The sequence below is a fragment of the Perca fluviatilis genome, chromosome 6, assembly GCF_010015445.1.
Source record: "Perca fluviatilis chromosome 6, GENO_Pfluv_1.0, whole genome shotgun sequence".
In the NCBI taxonomy this organism is placed as follows: Eukaryota; Metazoa; Chordata; class Actinopteri; order Perciformes; family Percidae; genus Perca; species Perca fluviatilis.
The window spans coordinates 1410433-1432107 of NC_053117.1; the positions used below are offsets into that span (position 1 = coordinate 1410433).

At 41.2% G+C, this 21675-nt stretch overlaps 1 protein-coding gene across 1 annotated transcript in view; it reads right to left on the reverse strand.

The window, feature by feature from the left end:
• Window positions 1-20524, reverse strand: part of LOC120561424 (transmembrane protein 132D) — a 34238-nt gene extending 13714 nt beyond the window's left edge. The window contains exons 1-3 of the mRNA XM_039804540.1: window positions 19842-20524; window positions 13528-14404; window positions 4683-4820 (exon numbers count right to left, since the gene is read on the reverse strand). Of these exons, the coding sequence (XP_039660474.1) occupies window positions 4683-4820; window positions 13528-14404; window positions 19842-19914 (1088 nt within the window). The 5' untranslated portion in view covers window positions 19915-20524. The remainder of the gene's footprint in view (window positions 1-4682; window positions 4821-13527; window positions 14405-19841) is intronic.
• Between the last annotated feature and the right edge of the window lie 1151 nt (window positions 20525-21675).

Here is a 21675-nt window from a genome sequence, read left to right on the forward strand (position 1 = left end):
ATACGTGCACTTATTAAGGGCAAGACAGAGATTTAGTGTAATTGAATAATCTCAGCATATTGCTCCGAGACCTGAGATTAAAAGATAATAATGGCATTCTGCTCAAGTATCAAAACAAGATATGCTTGACTTCCATAAGCATGTATATATCCTCTTAAGCGTGCATTAACACAAATATCTGTAAGATATGGGGATGACGCCGTGCTATTTACGCCCTCAGTTACTCTTGTGAAGCTTGCAGCGTGATGATGCTTCGACAACTTGTTTACAGTCTGTCTGTGAGTAGTAGTGCTTTAATGTTAAGATTTAAACCAAGCTGCTGTGACAGAGGATAACACAAGCTTTAATGTACTGGTACAGCAAATACGTTTAGTGCTCACTAAAGCCAGGAAGACAAAAAGTCAGAGCAATCCCCACAGTGGCATGACAGTGGACACTCTCTGCAGGGGTTGTGTTAGTTTCATGACATTTTGGAGAGGATAAGCCAGAATGACTGAGTGAAAGAATATGTTAACCCATAAAGAGGTTGTGATAAACAATGTCATAATCCATGCCAAATGGGGAAAACAACTTAATGAGGTCAAACACATTATGACAAGCACACCAGGTCAGTGTTTTGTCTCTGTTTAAAGCAAGCTGTGTCTGTCTATTGTTGTATGACCTTTCACAAGTCAGACAAACCCACATGTTTAGCTCCTAAAAGTATAAACCTATCCTGTACGGGGAGTAAATCAATCTTTTTTTAGTTTATATTGAAGCAAAGTTCAATTTAAAAAGGTTTTTCTTTGTCTAATTTTATTAGTACTTATTTTTTTCATCCTGGGAAAGTTGGCAGCATACACTTGTACTTTACCAGCTATGCCAACCATTCACACACAGCTTAGAGCTTTAGTTTTACAAGTGTTTCTTGGAGCTGCTCTAGAGGCAGAAATAATCTTACTGTTTGAGTTCAATCTCAATGGATCCGTTTTTTGGAGCATTGGCAAACATGAATGGCAAAAAGAAAAAATAAAGAATTAAAGGCAAGTGCACAACAACAACATAAATAGTATTCAAGACAGCTGGATGGTCAGTTAGAACAGTTAGCTCACCTAACGTAAGATGACTTCTCGGCCACGCTAGCGGTCAATCTGTCGGCCCACAACTTACATCCAGACACAAATATCTATCCATATCCATTCATGGTCCGCAGAGGATAAATCCTATTGACTTTGGTGATCCCCTGACTTTTCCTTTAGTGCTACCGTTAGGTTGGCATTTTTTTTAACATTTATTAAAACAAGATCCTTGACAAAGAGTCATACGCAACATGCAGTCCCTCCAGAAAAACGCAATTATGCGATCACATAATTCAATGCATAATCAGCCAAAGTCTGCATATTTATATATATTTTTTTTCAAATACACCGCACTTTTGCCGCATAAATTGCCGATTTCCGCGCAAAATATGCGGGGCTTTCATGATATCGTAATCCCCGCATTTTCGTTGCAAAAAAAGTCACATACAGTACAGGCCAAAAGTTTGGACACACCTTCTCATTCAATGTGTTTCTTTATTTTCATGACTATTTACATTGTAGATTCTCACTGAAGGCATCAAAACTATGAATGAACACATATGGAATTATGTACTTAACAAAAAAGTGTGAAATAACTGAAAACATGTCTTATATTTTAGATTCTTCAAAGTAGCCACCCTTTGCTTTTTTTGATAACTCTGCAAACCCTTGGTGTTCTCTCAATGAGCTTCATGAGGTAGTCACCTGAAATGGTTTTACCTTCACAGGTGTGCTTTGTCAGGGTTAATTAGTGGAATTTTTTTCCCTTATTAATAAAAAAAGCAAAGGGTGGCTACTTTGAGGAATCTAAAATATAAGACATGTTTTCAGTTATTTCACACTTTTTTGTTAAGTACATAATTCCATATGTGTTCATTCATAGTTTTGATGCCTTCAGTGAGAATCTAAAATGTAAATAGTCATGAAAATAAAAAGGAAACACATTGAATGAGAAGGTGTGTCCAAACTTTTGGCCTATACTGTATATCTTAGCAGAAAGTTGAAAAATGTTGCGTTTACTTCACACAAGAGCAGCCATTTTCCCCTGTTGCCATGGGAACGATATGAAGTGACATAATTACGCGACATGTACATTATCGAAAAGCAGGATGTTGGGGGAATCACTTTTTTTCTCTTTTTCATCAAACCGCAGTTTTTGCAAGTTCCTGCAATTTCATTGCATAAAATTGCGTAAATATCCCGCATATTCCATCACATTTTTTAAGAAAACGTGCCACATAATCAAGGATTTTTGCCCGCAACAATCACAAAAAAACTCCGCATTTTTCTGGAAGGACTGAACATGGTACAGATACAGATATTATTTACATGAAGTTACATACACAGGTGAAAAGTTACTTTCCAAATTATAAGTGACCTGTTAAAATTGTACACTCTATTTGCTGTTTGCTGTATACTGGTATAACAGGTGACCACCTCTCTAAATAAAAGTCCACCCTGAACTGTAGTTTTGCTGTTATATTTTCCATACAGTTGACAGCTTTGACTCTTTGGGACCATTGGTCTAGGGTGGGTGAGTGGGGCTTGCATTTCTGGTTGTTAAGTGAAATGTCTCCACACTTTCTCCTTCAGGATGAACTTTGGTAATCCCTTTACTTTTCATCTTGTACCATCATCAAGTCAACATTTTAATTTGCCCAGTACTTTTGGTTTCTAACCAAATACTTGCAAAACTAATGACATCCCTCCGAAGTCCCTCCCCTTCCGGTAGACCTCATAGGACCTTATTTCGGAAAAAAATATGTACGGTAGTGAATGAGAAGAGACTGATCATTTTTTTGATCCCATTTGAATTGAGCCGTGAATTGCATGTGATGAAATACACTGATGTGTTTTATACAGCGTCTTTTTATCAGCCGAGAACAAAGAACGAGCAAGATGCGCTGCTCGTGTGAGTAACGTTACATCCCGGTCCAAAACACACGGGCATCGTAGCCTCAGCGAGTAGTCACTTATGCGACTTTGAGGTGACTAGTCTTTCTAATTATGTATTTTCACAGTCTTATACTTCAACTGTTTTTCAACAAACAGAGACTTTCTTGACTTGCAAAATGATCTTTTAAATTGACGAACATCATATGTGTAATTCATGGCTCAATTCAAACAGGATCAAAAAATCATTTGTTTTTCCCCCATTCACTACCATACATATGTTTCCAATGGTGGTCTGTGGTGGTATAAGCATGCTAACACGCAAAACTAAAATGGTCAACTTGGTAAACATTATAATTGCTACACATCAGCGGGCTAGCATTGTCATTGTGAGCGCTCAATGGTGTTTTCAGCCCCCAACTTCTCCTTCCAGGCAGCGCTGCGACCGTTGACTTCAAGGCACCTAACCCTAACCTTAACCTTAACCATAACCATAACCATAACCTAAGCATAAACATTGCCTAATCGACTTCAAGGCAGCGCTGCGACCGTTGACTTCAAGGCACCTAACCTTAACCCTAACCCTAACCATAATCATAACCATAACCATTGCCTAATCCTAGTGCCTAATCCTAGAGACGTTGGGGGCTTAAAACACAGATAAACATTGTGAGCATGCTGATGTTAGCATTTAGCAAGTACCGCTGGCCTACAGCCACTAGCATGGCTGTTAAATAAACTCATTTTTTTCTGCATTACATTTTCCTGAAGGTTATAGCCTATACAATATGAACTGAATTAGAGGTTTAAATTAAGGCTACTGTTGTGGCAACAAGGCAAGACAGATAAGGCTTAAGAGGGCATGACAAACCTTTTACCCTGTGTTTTCTCTGCCCTTTTTATAAAAGGTGTCCTGTAATCTCAGGAGGCATTGGCCACGCTTACCGGTATATGACTTAACTCTGGAATGACCTCACCTCACCTCGTTTCAATGAAATGCACTCAGCTGAAAATAAAAAGGACATCTGAGAGGCTGCTAGGATGTAGCTCTTTTTAATGAGGTTAAGGGGCAAGTTAAGTACTTCTTAGAAGCCCAATGAGATAAGTTGGATCAGACCAAGCTGCACATGTCTTGTAAATATTTTTAGTGTTTTAGTTTTAGTTTGAAAATGGCTCAGTTTTTCTATAACAACCTTCCCTGCTTGAAGCCTTTAAGTCATAGGTTAAAATATGTTTTACTGCATACTAGGAATGCATGGATGTGCACAGCTGGTAAATGTTTAGAAAGGATTAAAGCACAGATGAGAAGTGGACAATAAAGAGGGGAAAAGCAAGAGCTGTTTACAAGGGGCAACTTTACAGGAGCACCTGCAGCAAACCTGTGCTTAGTATAAGAGACGTCCTCCCAGGATGCAGCACAGTATACTTCTGCAGTAAGCCGTTGTCAGGCTTGTACAGCGCAGGTAGTTTGTCTTTTACTCCACAGGTGCTGAGACAAATACTGATATTCTTTGCAGGACATACGGTACATTACAAAAATGCCACTTTTATCAGCAAAAGATACTGGCAACCAACAGTACATGAAAAATTCCCTTTGGACCTTTGTTATTTGTCCATTCAAAAATAGCAATTGAAGCCTATGAATATGTATAAACTCCCAGCGACAACACACTAGATACACATTGATAGCATACAGTGGCAAACAGAGTGATGTAAAGAGAAGCGACTTGCCTTTTCCCAGGTATAGGAGCCTTCCTCTGACAAATAACCGCGATGGCTCCATCTGCACCCATATCCAGAGTGATGTCCCACAGTAAAGAGTTACTGGGTGTCGCTGTTCGAAAGGTCACACCTTTCTTTACTGTCGCTCTGTGGAAAGTCAAAAAACGAAAAAGGTCAAGAATGTGGTAAATGTGGAATGTCCCGTACTAACAACCAATGGAATCCGGGGCAGTGAATGTTTATTTTTCCAAAGTTTAAGTGACAAATAATGTGAACAATTAACCAAACATATTTATACCTTATTTTCTTTTTTTTTTTGGATTTGCTTGTGACAAATTATTATTACAGTTTCCATTCCCAGTGTATGGTATACAATTCCTGACATAGAATATATTTGATTTATTCATTCATTCAAACTACCTGACCAGGATTTCTCTTACAAGAAGGCAGCCTCATACATTTCATATTTCACTTGGAACAGTAATGCAACTGAATGTTTATTAGACTAAAAATCAGTGATTTACTGCCACCCACCTACCTAACCTCTTGCATTTGGAAGAAAGCATTGTTCTTTGTGTTCATCCTTTTCTGTGCTCATTATTTAAACTGTACTAATGACCATTCGTTTTCTTGGCCTCTAATTTGTAAATGATCCGCATTATGCAGCCAAACATGTACACCTTCCCAGTGGGCCTGGCCAGCTTGCAGTAGGTAAAATGTTAATGAGATATTCATCTACAAGAACTGCAATCAAGTAAGTCCAGGCGAGGCACACATGTAAAACTCCAGCCCTCTGCTGCAACAATACTAATAATCCATATTGACAACTTTTCTCACAAAGTATAGCTCCTTTATTATTCTGTACTAATAATGAGACTCAGAAAAGCTGTCTGAAATAGTTCAGAACATCCTCGTATAATTCTTTGGTTTTCATCTGCATGCAAAGCTGTGGGGTTTATCTCTGAATCTTTGAGATTAACACAAAGTGTTAAGCACATTATGAATTTCTGAGGCGGTGTAATCTAAGATAGGAGCAACAGCAATCTATACACTTCTCCTGCTTTGGGCTGGGAGTTCAACTGAAAGAAAAGGAGACATTGCTGGCCTGTTCAGCACAATGAAACAAATCAGTCTACCAACGTGCATTACCTTAATTGAAATATTTAAGATGACCTCTTAATGGATTTGTGGTGAGCTCTGTGTGTGAACCCTTGTCCGTGCCAACATCTGCACATGTAATCTGGAAGGAAGGTCTTAAGTGGCCACTGATCTCAGCATGGAAAGTCCTTGCTGTAGAGCCGCAATGTCTGATCCAATGCCTTAACCACAGGAGTGCAAGATAGAAAGGTCTCCCGTTTTTCCCTCTGTCTCTTTGTCAGAAAGATTGGATTTGTCTCATCTTGTGGCATTTGTGACACCACTAAAGGTTCAAACAGACAAAGAGCTCACAGGTTAAAGGTCACAATTAAAAAGGGATGATTGTGCAGTGTTTTTTTCAATCATGGTGTTAATCTTGGGCCATCATGACCTCCGGAGACTGCCGGTTTCCATTCCAGCTGCACACAACAGCAGCCGATTCATCTGATTAACACAGGTAAAACCAGGGAGCAGCAGAGGGCTAAAAGGCATAATCATCTGGTGCTGGAAAATAAAAAACCTGTAAGTCTTTGGGTCATGATTGCACACTGCTGAATGCCTCAATTTTAGAGTCAGTGGACATGTAATGGCCATATTTTTTACCATGAAGTAGCCTCTTACCTCTCAGTCTCTGGCAACAGAGGTTGCTGCAGCAGAGTGTCTTAGGAAACACACTGAACTAACAAATTGAGAATTCCAACTCTGGCTGTGAGCAGTTCTCATCAAAGAAAGTGCAAAAATGAGCCAAATATTGTAGGGCTGCATGTGCTCTGTGTTAGTATAGTAAATTAAAGTAGCTTCTCTGTGTACTCTGCATTAGATTGAATTACAGTAGTGAACAGAAAGGGGTGGCCAACAGTACTAAATGAGTAAAGAGAAATACGTGCAGTGTTGATTTAAAAGCTATGAACTTTCTGGTTAGGGAAGATGAAAGATGAGGTGATAACAAGAAGCAGGGTGCACCTTGTTACCCTGTTAATTGCAAAACAAAAGAGGTAACAGAATGGCCCATGTTAATTATTTCTGTTTCTACAATTACTTTTCAAACCAACTTTTAATTAAAGTCACACTGCCACACAATGTGCAGTCTCAGATGAAGTATTTATCTTATGATTGTGACTATTACAATTTCCCAAAAGGCATGGAAGGGGAAGGTTTTCAGACCTGTTTTCTTCTGCTGTGCAGTATACCCAGACCTGCTGTGCAGTATACCCAGACCTGCTGTGCAGTATACCCAGACCTGCTGTGCAGTATACCCAGACCTGCTGTGCAGTATACCCAGACCTTGTGCAGACAAAACAAGAGCTACATCACACATATATAATGTTGGGAACGTAAAATACCACAGCGCTACTATCGCCTGACAATGATGGATGTCCATCTTCCGCAAGCAGCTAAAACCTTTGCATTAAGCCTTTAGTAAGCCTGGTAGTGTTCTGTGTGATTTCGGTTTTTGCTGCGGCTCAGATTCACTCGTCTCTGCCTGTGAGACTGTGTTGAGGGTTGAGATGCCCCAGCATTTCTTTAAGCTCTGTTTACCGTGTCACATCTTTCCATCACTTGCTCTGACAGTCACTGTTTTTCTGACTGCTCAGCTCCTGAAAATCTCTTCCGCCAGAAAGCGAGTTGTGTTACTATGACAACCAGCAACCATATACGCCTCAGCATAACTGAGTTTTTTATATGGAGATTTTGATATTTAGTGCTTTTTTTCTTCTTTTTTGATATGTTTGGAATACATAACAAAAAACATAGTTAATATAAATGTTGCAGATTTTTTTAAATGTGGTAAAACTTTATTTATTGTTTATTAAAAACGCACAATAAGTAGTGATATGATATGATAAAATCTGGCAGCAACCTGGGCCCGTCCTCAAAGCACCATGCTGGAATGAAGCACAGCGGTGCTATGAGCTAAATGCTAACAGCAGCATGCTAACATGCTAACCTGCTGATATTTAGCAGGTATAATGTTTACCAGGTTACCATCCTAATTTAGCGTGTTAGCATGCTAACATTTGCTAATTAAGTACCACTAAACTCAAAGTCCACCCGAGGCTGATGAAATGTCATGGTCATGTCATTTTGCATAAACCAAAAGTGTTAACAGTATTGGATTATTATTATTATTATTATTATTATTATTATTATTATTATTATTATTATTATCTGGTTATTGCTGTTTTTTCCTGAAGAGGGGACATGAACGTCTGACCCAAATGCTATGGCATCCCATCAAATTAGTGTAGATATTTCACTGTGAATGTGAACTTCATGGTGGCACTAGAGGAAAAGGCAGAGGATCACTAAAGCAATTAGGATTCATCCTCTGCAAACCATAAATGTCTGTACCAAATTTCATTACAATCTATCCAATATTTTTTTTTTTTAGGTATTTCAGTCTGGAGCCATGGTGCTAGCGTGGCTGAAAACGTCATTCACATGTTATGCATTGAATATTGCACATGCAAAATCTATCAAAGAATTGCAATATGATTTTAAAAAGTGCTGCCTCCCCCAACTGGCATTTCCTATTTCTGTATAATATAAATAGCACCACTGATGCTGACTGAAGAGAATTGTAAGTGCAATGTAATCCGGCATAATCAATGAGGTACTAAGCAGGATGGCATGCAGTGTATTAATTAGAAAACCTAGGAGGACTGTTAATCTAGTAATGACTTGTGTAACATACCCTGCTGTGATCAAACACCTGTGTATTGAGCTGCGTGGAGCAGAGTTTAACTAATAAAAAGTGGCAGTAACAAGAAGACTTATCTGAAGCTCTTTTTCTCTCTAAGCCCTCCACCCACATTAATAAAATCCATTGCGACTGGAAGAGGCGTTTTTCTTCTCAGTGGTTGAAAGCAGCAAACAGTGTCCATGGCTTTGGTTAGCTGGTCCTGAGGAGGCAGTGGGCAGAGGGAGGCACCGGGCAGGGAAGATGGATGGCTGTGGAGACTGAAGCTGACAGTGTGTGAGAAAAGCAACTCTCATGTGCTGCACCTGCCATCCATCTCACTTCTGACCAGGCACGGCATGAGTGGCACTATTCTTTTACCTTTTACATACTCTTCATCCACTCCCGCACACATGCATGCATGAAAAAATGCTACCACACACACACACACACACACACACATGCAAACTGGTACGGACATGCAAACTTGGCCTTCATCAGTCAGTTCCTTTCCCCATATGTATTTGTAGAATGCTGTTTTCTTTAAACTTATTTGAAAGATCACAGAGCCGTGACCAACAAAGGAAAGTAAAACAATAGCACTATTCCAAAAAGCAAAATACATAATTCAGGAAAACAGAGACTGAGTCTGATCAAAGACCTACGGTGCAAGATAGATTGTAATCTCTGTGTGGGCTACACATCCAGGCACAGTTGCATTTCATCACCATGGCTGCTATCGAGATGCTACAGTACATAAGGTTTATAATTGCTTCCCTGATATAATTTGTGTTACCATCCTTGGCTTTGTGAATCCATCACTGCAGGGCCACGGTACCACCGGTGAACCCCAGCGCAATCGGAAACAGATGCAATCGTTTATTATGCAGGCAAATGTCCACCGTTTAGCCAGTCTGATGGCCAGCCATCGGAAACGTGCTTATCGTACTTATGGAGCCGTTTAGGGAGTTGGAGAGACGTTCATGCCAACACGTCTGCCAGATGGCAGGCAGCACAGCACTAAAAATGGATGTGAAAAGTCCTACAGATGACTGATTAGACTCCCTGGTTGCAGAGCTCACTGACACGGTGGCCTGTTAATACAAAAGCTCCGGTTTATTTATCGCCACACTGCTGCCTTTAAATAAAACCCATAGAACAAGCCAAACTATTGTGCTTCATCTTTTTATAGCCGTTAAGAAGAAGACAAAAAGTTAAACTGTGAGCTCATACTTCTTCTACTCACCTTTCTGAGCGTACACTAAAGGGATCATCTAATTACCCTTCACATGGGTGTGTGATGATGGAATAACAACACTTTATCTTTGACCTTTATCAAACTCTCCCTGAGAGTGGCAGGTTCATTTCGCAGAAACCGACAGGTGTGGCTTGTCTTTCTGTCAATCGACCTCAAATTTGTATGTCCCTTGACTCCAGCTACAGACATCAATAACAGGAGTGCGCTCTGATACTAGAGTGCTCTGTATCTGTTCATCGCTATAGCCACATGTACAATCCTCCATTGAAGGTCTGCTGCCCGCTTTTCAACGGGCAGTTTGTACAGGGAACGCCAACTGCCTTACGGGGAAACGTCTGGACCAAAAAACTCAGTCCACCTCGACTCCTTCAGCTCAGCCAAATACCGCAGGTTCAGGACTTTCATGCAGGTTGAAAAAGACAGTAGATGGCCTGCTTCCCCCGCCACTCCCCCACAGCTGGGGGTGATGGTCAGAGAGGGGAGACTGTACTCCCACCCCTCACTCCGTTGACCACACAGAGTCCGATTCTCTACCACAGTTCGCTGAGGTCGCTCTAGGGCAGCACAAACTTCATTCACCACCCTGTTGATCAGCCTGATGGAGGTGATGTTGCTACTCGCTCGTGGGACGTCAACAGATGCGGCAGTCATCTTCATCAGGTGACCCAGCTTGGTACACCCAGCCTCTCTGAGACTGGCCCGCAGGCTGGCAGACTGTAATGTTCGAGTCTTTAAAAAGTTGTTGAAGAACAAAGGTTCTTTAAACAGCCACATTCCCGGAGTTTCATTTGCATCGTGAGAAGATTTTAGTATCTGCCACGCCTGCAGCACAGAATTGTAGAAGGTCAGCCCAGTGAGGTCCATAACCTCAGTTTGTAGGAGGAAAAGCTGCTTGTCGTAGCCCAACCGCGCAGCTCTCCTCAGCAGCCGTCTCTAGCCAGCTGGGGCCACAGTTATATAATATCCTTTGAGCTGTCTGGAGTCTAAAAGAGGCAATTTTATTTTTATTTGGCACGATAGCAATGAGCCTATGCCAAAGGGTCGAGGCAACCAAATTGTTGGCAACCAGAACTCTTCCCCTATATGACAGCTGGGGTAGCAACCATTGCCATTTAGACAACCAAGCACACACCTTCTCCCTCACTCCCTCCCAGTTCTTCTAAACAAACCCCTCAGAACCCCAAAACACTTGACCCTTCCTTCCCCCACTCAAGTACCCCTGGCAGACTGGGCACTGTTTTAGGGAGAGGAGAGGAGAGGAGAGGAGAGGAGAGGAGAGGAGAGGAGATAGGGCTGCATAATGAATCACAATTTTATTGAAATCCAAATATGTTCTGGTGCAATATCCAAATTGCAGGGGGGGTGTCAACCCGTTCTGAGTTGTAAGTATTGTGGTGCTGAGACATCCCGGCCTACAAATCGTATCCAACAGACTAAATCCTCGCAAAAATCACACTATAATCCTTTTAATTTTAATATTTTTCAATAGAAATGCAAAAATGTATACCAAAATGATCAGTCCCTTCAATATCATGAATCATATCACAATTGCAATATCAGTCAAACTAAACACAATTAGATATTTTCCTCATATCCGTGCAGCCCTGAAAGGAGAGGAGAGGAGAGGAGAGGAGAGGAGAGGAGAGGAGAGGAGAGGAGAGGAGAGGAGAGGAGAGGAGAGGAGAGGAGAGGAGAGGAGAGGAGAGGAGATAGGAGGTGAGGGGAGAGAAAGAAGAAAGGAAAAACAAGGAGACAAGACGAGGTGGAGGCGACATTTCTGCTCTCTGCTTTGTGTTCAGAAACATGTGTGACTGAGTAAATGAATTAAAGCAGCGATGATTAAAATTGACAAAATGAAGAGGGGGGGAAATCAGGATTTCTTGTTTGGCTTCATTGCTTCAGTGAAAATCAAGAGACAGAAGGAAAAGGAACCCCAGCTAAATAATGCAAATACATTGTCTAGCCTCTTTAAAATACAGTCATGCAAAGCCAAGGTCTGTAATGCAATTTAACGATTCTCAGATTCTGCAGGAAAATCCAGACAGCCCATGAAACGTAGGATGAAGAGCTCTTTCAGCCTCCTGTTTCTTTGTTTCACTTTTGGCACACCAGAAAAGAAGTGAATGACCCGAGAGAAATGTTGAGAGACTCAACTCTGAAACCTGACGAGTACATGTGCGTCCATGCACAGCTGTTGGCTCGATCAATATTGCCCTATTCCAGCATTCACAATTGATCTGAGCAAGGGACTGTCTAAGTGAATGAATCCAGGACTAGGTGAAAAATGATTAATCCATGACTGTCCCCTCACCTGCTCGCCTCCACCGAAGCATGCATTTGCAAGTCAAGTCGGAACTAACTATGAAATTACAATATTTATTTTCCAGGAGGTATTGATTGTGCACCACAGAGTTTTCCAATCTACGAGGAAAGGCTGTAACTACTTCCCAGGCAGGAACTAACACATAGATAAGCTGCCTTCAAGGACTTTATTGTTGAGCCAGTTCTTAAGTCAGGACACCTCACTGGGCATCATCCAACAGCGCTGCAAACAGCAACATAAATTATCATTAATACACAATGTAAAGGACGAATTTATGACATACTTTACCCATGATCTAAATCTACACACGACCCAAATGAATAACTGAGAGAACGTATTTCACATCTCCTGGCAGCCAATTACTCGCTGGCTTTAAATAAAGCAGATAGTGTAGAATACTAATAAAAAATCTGTCTTTATCAAGTTAGCGTAAATCTCTACTTGCCTGCTCTGACAGCTAACCTCGACAAATGTAGATATGCTGCAACGCAACGTGGTTCTCTTTGATCTCCGTCTGGATGATAATAATAAAAGGCATCATGCCGCAGATGACCATGAAAACTATCAATAAAACGCATCGCGAGATGGAGGCATTTAATTCAAATCCAGTTTTGAAGTGCCAGTCTCCCATGTTGCATCATTTCACCTTGAAAAGGGGAGTAACAAACTGACATGCTGAGAACAGACTCAGTTTTGTTGTTCTTTTTCCTTTGTTTGTTTGTATTTTCGTCCTCCAGAGGATAATACGTCAGGAGTTTGAGGCAGCACATTTCTTTGAGAAAAAAAAAAAGAATATCTGTATAATATTAGCCTCTAGTACCTAGAAGGTCACAGAGACCTCCGGAGGATTAACTTTAAGATGGAACTACAAATGCTCTCATCTCCAGTCGAATAAGAACATAGAGAAATGAAGAAATGTAATTGAGCTATGCCGGTAATCCCCATGATCTTTGCATATTCAATAACAGTGCATTGATATACCACAGATCCCGAGTGTACCCTTTACAGCAGAGCAATAATGAGTCACAAGCTACACGTGATCTTATTTGATCCACGCCAACCTTGATGACTACCACGCTTGACGCAGCCCTTAATGTCGTCAGGCTGTGCTCACTGAGTCAAACATGTATTTTTATAATTTGACTCGAATAATCTACCACAGTTCCCAGAGAGACAGTTAGCCCCCCTGTCATGTTTTCAGAGAAAATGCCATGATCCATGCTGAATCTCATTTTCCTCCAATATTGCCATATTTTTGATGGCACAGCATTTGTGCAAAAAGTAGAGAAGAGCGCTCATGCTGTGAGCGAACGATTCCCCGTATTGAATTCTTATTGACCAATTAATTTGGACTGGCATCGTCCCCATCAAATAAAATAAAATTCAATATTTCAACTCAGTGTATGGTAATGCATGTCTGCAATACAGCCACAACAAACAGAAATCACAGCCTTACCTGAGGGTGAAGTTAGTCAGCTGAGCAGAGCTGGCCATGAGTATGTAGAAGGTGGCGATATCAGTCTTCTTCAGCGGTTTGGAGGACGTCCGTATGACAATGGCATTGCCGAGCTTGAGCCGAGAAAGCGTTGCCATTCCTTTAGGCACCTGCAGAAGACGCACACTGCCAATCCTCTGCATGGGCGTGACAGGAACAAACTCTGGCTGCTGCTCTGAGCCAGCCCAACGACTTCCGTCCACAGAATCACACTTCCCATTGACTTTGGGTTGCGTCTGGTAGTACAGCTCCACAGGGTTCCCAGTAGATGGGTCCTGCCTCTCCCTGCTGGTGCCCTCTGACCCCGGAGCAAACCAGCTAGGTGCTGGAGCTAGCTCAGCCATGCAGGTTCCTCTCTCACCTCCCATGGCACAAGAACCCCTCACTTCCTGGGTCTGCCAGAAAGCATACACTGTCACACACGGTAGCTCATCCACAGTTCCTTCCCCCCTGCCCCAGTCCCTCCCTGCCACATAGAAGAGCACCCGCACTTTGGGCTTGGAGGAGAAAACCCGAGGCGTCAGCACGAAGGCCTGGATTTTCCAGTTAAAGGTGAAGACGTCTGGCGCGTTGAAATGCTGCACAGTCTGGACCAAATCTCCAGGCACAAGCTGCTCTGTGGACATAGTGCCGTAGCTGGCGTTGACAGCTGGCTGCCGGATGGCCCGCAAGATAACAAAGGGCTGCGTGTGGCTCTGCATGCTGGAGTTCCTCATGAAGTCCTGCCCAGCCTCCTTCAGGAAGAAGAAGTCAGCATCTCGCACCTCGTAGTTGACAGGCAAGAAGACAGGGAAAGGCACCGGGCTCTTACAGTCAGTTAGCTCTTTACTGCTCAAATCTGTGAGGTAAAAATAGCAAATAGGCTTGTTAAAAGATACAGGAATATGTCATACCACATTTCTCAGCAACTAGAATTCTAGTTGAAACTAAAACAGAGCTAAGGAATTGATTTCTCCTCGACATTTGAGAATGAAATACTGTGAAAAATACCAGCATAAAACACTTGAGCACCAAAAGTCATCCAAGGCCAACTGATCAACTGAGTGGAGCATCAATGTATTACACTAAAAGGCCTCTGAGCTTAACCTGAACAATTCCTGTAACAGAGCACATAGGTAAAATAATGTAAATTACAACAAGGGATGGTTGTTTTAGTTTCTGAGGCTGGGAAAAAGCAGCGGTTGAACTCCAGCTTTGCTAAGAGACTGTACTGTGTGAGGAGGGCCGAACCTTATGTTTACTTTCACACAAAAAGCAAAGCCCTCCGCAGGGATATTAATAGTTTCTTTGAACCCTCCTCGTGACTGCAACACTCTCCCCACAACATATCAAAATAATATAACAGTATTACATTGGTACAACTTGTTTAATTGTGTACCCCAATTTAAATCTATAATCTTAATGGAACTTCTTATGTGCACCACAATTGAAACGTTAGTAAACCCCTGATGTAGAGACAGAATTGTTGTCCTCTGCATATGGTAAAGTGCACCTTAATGAACAAGTTAAAGTTGTCTTTCTGACTGTCTACCAAACTGTTGCAAAGGAAAGCTAAAATAAAGTTTTAGATTAGAGAAAAGATTATAAAAAGTCCTACCTTAAGCCAAAAGAAAAATACATTTATTTTTTACCCCTTATAATTTCCGTACAGTCCCTAATATCATCCATGTAACTAATAATGTCACAGAAAGATAATATACTAAATATGAATTCTTCATTTCCTATAGAAGTTCCTTTTTATGAGCTGTTTGTTTACTGCTACTTATTCCAAATTTAAAATTGACTTAAAAATGATTGCCTGTCATTGCATTATTTCAATAATACCCTTCAACTGCCCCATTTTCACCTCTCTCATGGATGATCAGCTTTCTCTATATGGGGAGGAAAGGTGGGACCTGATACATCTGGCACAAGGTTGAAATCAGCCATCAAAAACTGGGCTTAAAATGGCTTTTCAGATTGTCAGCAGGCCTCGGAATACCCAGCAGATCCTCCATGAAAAAAAACAAGAATGGTAGAGCATCACCACGTGAAATTATATATTAATCTAACTAAAACAGAAATACATCTGAAAATGCATCTGTATGTTATTCAGTAAGATAAAGTAAGTAAGTAAGTAAGAAGCTTTGTGTTGGACAGTATAGAGCCGTACATTGATCACAAGGATTACTGTCTGACTGTTAAATACCGATCACAAGTGCATAGAATGACCTTTTAAGGCGAGTGAGTGAAAACAAACCAACAGCATAAACATTCTCTGATCTGGTTTAAGAGCTTAATGTTAAGTGTCTCAGTGGACATGGGCAGGGGTCACTCGGCCATCATGTGTCCTCATTAAACGTCCATTTTGATAGAATTATGAAGATTATAGCTGCTGACCTGAGTGTGCGCTGTTTATCTGGTGGCTAATTGCCCTACTTGGTGAATTAAGGACAAATACACTGGGGTTTACTTGGGCAGATTATAATCAAATTGATGAAGCTGCATTAGCATGGTTGGAAAAACAGCTTTGGTATGGCATCTGAGACCTAAACAAATCACCATCCCAATGGTATACCAACGTGAACAATGTCCTACAAAAAGAGATAATATCTCTAGATCTATAGACTTGTATAAGATGCATTTGTGAAAGTATAACAAAAGTTGGCGGACACAAACATGTCTGTCAGTGAATTATTAATTGTTATTTATCCATCGAGGAAGGCTTGAAGCTTTTCTACGTCGATATCAGTCGAAATGTCCCTCGTGGTTGCTGGCATTTGACAGGTATGTCTATCAAGGCCCGTTCTGCTTTTCATCCTCACTCATCCACGCCGGCAAAGAGCCTGTCATCATGGTCTGACACTTCACACAGCGTTGAATATACAGCATGTGTCAAGATCATGTCAACCCAACAGCCCTCGGAGGAAGACAACAGCATCTTTTTTTTCTTTCTCCTCCACAGACAGACAAGAGTGTCAGTCATGTTTGCTGACACACTGCATGAGGCAGGCACTGGGTCTGGGAACATGGCAGTCCAGGCTTTGCCTAGCAGTGGCCACAGTGACAGATGTGCTGTTTAATACCGGAGCTGGCAGCAGCTTCGGCTGGAGTGAAAATAAACTGGCTCACTGTCTCCTGACGGGAGAATGCACTGCCAGTGTGGCAACAAAGTACTTCACATGCAGGCTCATCTCTTTACAGTTGGGCTAGATGGGTCATCTGTGCTCTGCTTGTTATTTCACATGCTTTTCATTCCAGAAAACCCACAGGAGACCATTTAAATGAAGCATACATAGCATAAGGCTATTTTGTAGCAGGCTTTGCAGGCACTGTTTATGGTGCATCCTTCTCCTTCGCCAATAGTTTGGATATTTAATAAAATTTTTTTTTTTTTTAAATCCGCTGCACCAGCTGTTCCAGCCTCTCAAATCACTCATTTTGAATACCCTGAGCTCCACTTCCTCCTTGGCTGAGTCAGAAAGCATCAGTGTTGCCATGTTACAACATGTACATGTACAACATGTGTTGCCAGATGCTACAACTGCCTTTAAAAGCCACCTCTCCAAGACTGCTCATTTCCAATGCCTTGCATTGTTGCTTTACTTTAAAAATGTATCCACAGTATGTAGGCTTAGTGCTTTCTATGAGGAGGAGGGGGGGGCAGAAGAAGAAATACCAATGTTCAAATCATATGTTGTTGATCAAGTCTTGTTAATCCCTCTCTGTGTCCAAATGCAGAGTTGTTCATATGAAACTAACACTACCGTACCTCTGAGCGAAGAGCAGAAAAACGCTTCAAAATGGATATGTGACTTTTCATGTGTACAACATCCCTCAGGTATTCTGTGTTTTTAGCTTGGCCACATGTATAAAGCCAATACACTCCATTAAAGGCTTTACTGCCATGCATTCAAATGGAAAGTAAACATGGTACTTAACTTTAAGAAGTGTAGTAAGTTAGCTGACATTTTTTCTGTGCTGTATCTAACTGCACCGTTTACCTAGGGATTAATACAGATCCATTTCAAAGTAATGTTCCTCATCACCAGTTTTAATAAAAACACAGCTGTTTCTAATGAGCTACATTTTGCCCTGCGGTTTGTCTCAAGGCTCTATATTAAAATATGTTCATAGGCATGTCAGCTTCTTTTCAGCACGCTTGTCTTTTAGCATTGTTCCTCCAATTGTAATCAATCTTTGTATTATTCTATTAAAATGCTGAGGAACCACTGTGAATTCTAATGTGCAGTAATGACTTTTGCCATATGTGCAAAACAGCTTGCAGAAGTAAGTTGGTTCCCAATGCATCACAGAGGACAACAATGGATGTCTACTTTTTAATCAGTAATTGAGAGAATAAAAGTGCTCTTTGTGTGATAAAGTTTCTCTTTCATGCTGTGTTTTAAAGGTTTTTGATCATTTCTTTATGTTAGCGTTATGGGTGACATATCTAGCAATACGCTGATGACGAATACTTTAAGTGTTGGCAATCGACCAGATGCAAATTACACTAATTAAGCACCTGTAGCAGACTACATTCTCTATTTATTTATTTATTTATTTTTTTATATTTTCTTTTTGGGGGCTTTTCCCTTTTATTATAAAGTGACAGTGGATAGAATTGAAGGGGAGAGAGATGGGGGACGACACCCAGCAAAGGACAGCAGGTCGAATTAGAACCTGCGCCGTCAACTGAGCCAACATGGGGCGAATGCTCTTACTGGGTGAGCTAGAGGCCACCTCAGACTACAGTCCCTATTGTCAGCTGATGTTAAAACTATGTGTTTTTTTTATCTTTTGACTGGCTGACCTTTCCAATACATGCACTTTTAAGAAAGCACCAAAACCCTCATACGGGTCTGACAGCTTGCTGATAAAGATCCGTGTGAGTACAAAGGTTTGAGTCTTTTGGGAGACATTTTCCCACCTTGGGAAGTAAACAGCGGTTGAACCTGTTAGTACTCCAGGGACTTTTTTTTTTTTTTTAAGTTGCAAAGTATCTTTCAGCATTGTGGTTAATTCTCAAAGGGCATCTAGAAAGAGAAGGGGATCCAAAAAGGAGTGTTAGAAACATAAGCACAACGTGGTGACTGCTCCAAGCACCTACTGTAATTAGGGCTGGTAATTAAAGCGTTCCTAATTAAATGAAAAGTCACAAAGATTTTGACTTCACTTGCCTGTTCTGAACTCAAATGTTAGGGTCGTTACAATGAGAATATTAACCAAAAATTATGAAATATAGTGAGTTGAAAACTATCCGGTGGTAGTTTATTTATGTTCTGTTGTAAAGTCTCTTTTGCTGATTTGTTGTTGTGCCATTTACTTTATGTCATGACGGTGAATTATGTGCTGGCAACAGTGGAGCTGGGAAACAGGCCTGGTCTTACGCACTTTCCAGGAGAAAAGTTAGATGACAACACTTATTATCATAAAAATCTCATGGTCTGGTCAAAGTACTCCATCAAGTAGACCATAATATTCTCATCTTACACATAGAAACATACAGAGATAATGTTGTGATCTTATATGTAATGCCCTGAGGGCCTGGGAGTGAGAGGGTGGAGAAGATAGGCAGAGAGAGAGAGAGAGAGAGAGAGAGGGAGGGAGGGAGAGAGAGGGGGGAGGCTTAAGCTTTTGCAGTGATTGGTAGGGATTGCTATGTCCAATGAGGCTCTAAAAGCTGATTTAAAAAAACATAAAATCAAGATTTTATCCACATAGATCAGCCAGCCTACATTCCCTGGAAATAGCCATCTACAGTATGAGGCAGTTATAGGCTTTACAGTAAATTCCTTTGTGATATGCTTTTCTTTATTATCAAAGTTGGGAATTTAGATTGTCTGCTTCGTGTTTGTCCTGTGAAAATTGGGTAACACGGTTTTCTTACAGACATCAATAAGGGAAAGCAATACTCCCCAAGAGAAGCAAAGTACTGAGCATTAAGGCATGGCTCAAGTTGTAATATAAACCCATGAAGTATTTCACTCCTCATTGATTTCATTCTAAATGTTTTAATAAATCCCACTCACTGCTGTCATACCCCTTTGCCATGATACATAAATGTCCATGTTTGGCTCACTGGAACTCTGTATCACTGTGGAGTATAAGATGTAAGTTTGTGGCACAAATGAGGACATTTATATATTATTTAGACCTCTAGAGAAGGCTGTAGCAGTATGAATGCCTAAACAGTGACAGTGACTTTGGCAGAAGCTGATCTTGTTTTCATCCCTGGTGGGCAGTTCAGATTGCAATAGGCTACACCACAACACGCAAACTTCCAGGTCACTTACCTTGTGTGAGAACTGCGGTTATTGTTGCAAAGAATATCTGTAAGATCCTCCAGCTCTGGTAGTAAAAGCTCATTTTGGCACCCGGCGCGGCAAGCTGTTCAAGACAAGTTCCCAGTGTCTGTGGTTTGGTCTAGTTTCAGCAAAGCATGAAGCGGATCGTTTCATCCATTCCTGCAGTTCGCACAATCAACATAATCACACCTGTGTGAGTGTAGATTGTAGTGTAGTCCGTGCTGCAGGTGACAGCGCATCGAGATCTGATCAACGGCAGGTTCCCCGGTTGCGTAAAAGTTGCGCGTAACGATCCCTGGAGATGTCTCTCCTGACACTTTGTTCCCGGTCAGAAGATGTGGGAGTCTTGAGCTGAGGCTGTGTCACGGAGAATGTTCCGTTTCGACCAATTATTACCCCTCTAAGCGAATTATCTGAACAAGTCCTCCAGATTGCGTCGGTCTCGCAGTCTGCCGCCGCGGCTGGTACTCGGCGGAGTTAAACGGCTGTTAGCAGATCACTGACTGTCTTGTGCGCAATCCTCAGGGCACTAAACTCATCATCTGTCACTGTTCATCCGCTCAGGAAGCCACGTCCAGTAACCAACTGGTAGGATTAACCCTGCGTTGCTTTGACTGTCACGTCAAATTATTAAACGTGAGATTTTAGGCTTCTCTGTCTACTGATTGTTGAACACCGAATCTGCTGACTTCACTGTGTGCTGACCCAGAGTGAAACCTACAGTCAATAGCCATTGTGGCGGATACATGTTCAGATTTACAGTAGAATTTGGAAGCATGTAGTGGAAGTTACTTTACCCACCTCTCAGTCTTTATGGAGTTGTAAGATGTCCTCAAAAGTAGGATCAAACTAAAATATATTGTCTTTTTAGCAGTAAAATACCTTTGCTTTATATATAGAAATTAATACTTTTCTGAAAGTATTATCTTTTTTTTGTTTTACCTTATGATTGTTCTCTTATGATGGAGGCCACTGCCTACTGAAATAGACACACTGCATCCACCATTTGGAGATTAAAAAAAGTAACTCTAGCTTCCCCTGAATTTCCATAATTCTCTACAGAAAAATTCCGCTTATTTAATGTATACGTTTATTATTCTTCCCCCATAATTATGGAGGATTTTCTACACAGATAGATGCTAATGGTCTCTGAATGGTTGAGAGCACAGGTGGATTTTTAGTGCCCTCTGATGGAGTTGCTATGTCAGTAAAGCAAAGGTGAGTGACTGGCTGACTGATTGCTTGCTTGCAGCCCAGTTGCATCAGAAAATTATTTGGTTTTCAACTCATTTTGGCTCATTTTCTTAACTGATAGATAGAATGTATATTCATGTATGTACCCTCATTATATTTTTACGTGCAGGTGTTGCGTTAAAGAGATGCTAACACTTGTACAACACGCTTTTTTTTTAATGTTTCAAGAACAGGGAGCAGATTTCAGTAGGATGGAATACAGCCGTCCTTTAGAAACAGAACACAAGTGTTAATATGTTAATGGTTGAACTTGGTGCACATTTCCACACCAAAAAATGTTACTTGTTTGCAGACTTGTAGTGGTAAATGTAATGGGGCTTTATTGACTTATAAAGAGGATTAGGTGACATATCAACACACAGAGTGTGTAACCAAACCTCACAGTATCTGGAGACAGGAGGAAGTTGCCACAAGCTGCTGCTCTAAGTTTATTTGAGCTCCTCCCTAGCACTGCAGCACTGTGATAAGCTGCAGCAGCATCTGTGTGTTTGGGTTGCTCCAGTATGCTGTATAGTGCTGCCCTAGGATAATTTAGATCCTTTCCCATGTACCTGCTCCTCAGGCTCAG